General features: G+C 60.5%; 1 protein-coding gene across 1 annotated transcript in view; it reads right to left on the bottom strand.

The window, feature by feature from the left end:
• Positions 1-55: 55 nt before the first annotated feature.
• The window catches only part of LCAT (lecithin-cholesterol acyltransferase), a gene marked incomplete at its 5' end in the record, with an annotated part of 3,855 nt that continues 1,730 nt past the window's right edge, over positions 56-2,180 (bottom strand). The window contains 3 exons of the mRNA XM_010134222.1: positions 56-678; positions 1,021-1,061; positions 2,107-2,130. Of these exons, the coding sequence (XP_010132524.1) occupies positions 56-678; positions 1,021-1,061; positions 2,107-2,130 (688 nt within the window). The remainder of the gene's footprint in view (positions 679-1,020; positions 1,062-2,106; positions 2,131-2,180) is intronic.

Below are 2,180 nucleotides of genomic sequence, written 5' to 3'. Positions count from 1 at the left end.
TGCGTGGCAGCTCGTGGTGGCTGCCAGCGTGGAGGGAAGCTGGCCCTCACGCCTTTCAGTTCTTCTTGGGCTCCTTGCGGACCTTGCGTCCGGGTAGGATCTTCCCCTCCTTCCCTGCCTCCAGGATGGACCTCCCCTGCCCCAGTGCCCCCTGCTCCTCCGGGCTCCCCAGCAGGATTTCATTGATGGAGCTGAGCGTCAGGTTGCTGAAGACCATGTTAAGGTGGTCAACGCCTCGCAGCTCCTGGACGTGCACCTTCTGCTTCTGCTGGTCACGCCACCTCTTGCACAGCTCCAGACTGCGTGTGTTGACGGTGTCGTCCCCGTCGCCATAAATCATGTCCACGGGGTCCTCGTAAGGGAAACGCTCATCGTATATGTAAGTCTCCACGGTGGGGTAGCCTGTGCCGTAGAGGCAATACGTGTCCACTCCAGGAGGGGGTAAGTCCTTCAGCAAGTCCTTCATGTCCTCCCACATGTACCAGCCATCCTCCAGGTTGACATCGGTGAAGAAGCGTCGGTAGTCCCGGTAGGTGTAATTGTAGGAGGGCGTGGAGATGAAAACGTGGGTGTCGGGCCAGGCCAGGCTCGTTGGGAACATCCAGGGGCTGGTGGTGGTCATGCGCTGCTCTTCACGCAGCTTGATGTTGGACATGAGTGGGATGCCCTGATTGTCACCTGCGGGACACACAGGGGCTCATCAGGAACAGCACCAAAGCATACCCTCGCCAATGGTGCCCCTGGGGTGGCTGTGCTGGGACCAGCCCATCCAGCAGTGACTCACAGCTGTCTCCTGGCTGTTCCCCCTCCCATCTCCCCCCGCTTCCCCCTGGCCTGCCCTCGACCCTACCTCCTCTCCTCACCCCTCTGGCTGCAGCATCCCAAGCAACTTCCAGACTCTTCTCTCCAGCATCACGTTCCTCACTGCTCGGAGGAGCTGAACGGAGACCTGGACCTGTGATGGCCTCCAGAGACCCCTTGGCCATCTGTCCCCCAGGGCGCGTGACGGCCCTGACCAACCCAGTCCTGGACCCCAGGGCTCGACACGTCCCTGCGCCTGCCTGCAGGGACAGGAGTGAGCTGAGCCCCGTGAGGGTGCTGCTGGCAGATGGCCAACCTGCACCTCTGCAAGCCCTGACATTTTTGGTGGGTCTGGATGTCTAAGACGGTGCGACGATCTCAGATTACCTTAAAAATGTCTCTGGCCCTTGTGGCAACAGAGAAAAACATGAGGAGGAGCCGCTGCAAGCCCTGACATTTTTGGTGGGTCTGGATGTCTAAGACCGTGCAACGATCTCAGATTACCTTAAAAATGTCTCTGGCCCTTGTGGCAACAGAGAAAAACATGAGGAGGAGACTTGAGGGTGATGCAAGGGGCCAGATGTTCACATCTTCAAGCACATGACTCGTAACTCCGCAGCAGCTCAGGCTGGGACCTGTGGATTTTCTGGGCTGTCAGCATCGGGCAATGGTCGGATTGGGCAAGTGACGGTGGCCAAGAGACTAAAGAGGAACTGGCCAAAGGGAGATAAAAGCCCGAAGACAGCAGAGCTGTGGGGGATGGGCTTTGAGAGGTGGGGAGACACAAGCAAGGGGTGCAGGAGAGCGTGGGTGTCCCTTGGGTGACCCCTATGTCCCCTGTTGCAGGAGAGATGTGTGGCTTCCAGCAAAGGTCCAGCAGCCTCGCTGCCCTGCGTGGACGGAGGCGGTGCAGGCACCTGAGGAGGCGGTGGGTGGGAAGGGGGTGGGCCTGTCCTGGATTCCTCCTCTGGCCCCAACATCTGTGGACGGGCGTTTTGGCTCTCCAGGAGCAGCCCTAGCCCAGGAGCTGGCCCTGCGCGGTGCAGGCTGTGCTGCAGGCTGTCTGCTGAGAGCGGGTGTGCAGGAAGGGGGAGGACCCTTCTGGCAGCGGGTTTCCAGACACACAAACCCACCAGCCCTATCATGGAAACCAGAGCAGGCTCCGGACCGTGCCCTGGCCCGCTCTCGTGCTACCGGGGCCACAGCAGGAACATCCATGGTGCTTTGTGCACCGCGGGACGCAGCAGCATCAGCACCCGAGCACGAGTGCTGCCTCCACAGACCCCTCATCCATCTGTCCCCCACCTCTTCCACCACTGCGTCCTTTCCCTGCCCACCACCCCCCTTCCGTTTCTGCAGGGGGGAAAGAAAGCAAAGTG

This window comes from Buceros rhinoceros, unplaced genomic scaffold (genome assembly GCF_000710305.1).
Source record: "Buceros rhinoceros silvestris isolate BGI_N320 unplaced genomic scaffold, ASM71030v1 scaffold18794, whole genome shotgun sequence".
Classification (NCBI taxonomy): domain Eukaryota; kingdom Metazoa; phylum Chordata; class Aves; order Bucerotiformes; family Bucerotidae; genus Buceros; species Buceros rhinoceros.
The sequence above is the reverse complement of the archived record's forward strand: the minus strand, read 5'-3'. Positions and strand labels throughout refer to the sequence as shown.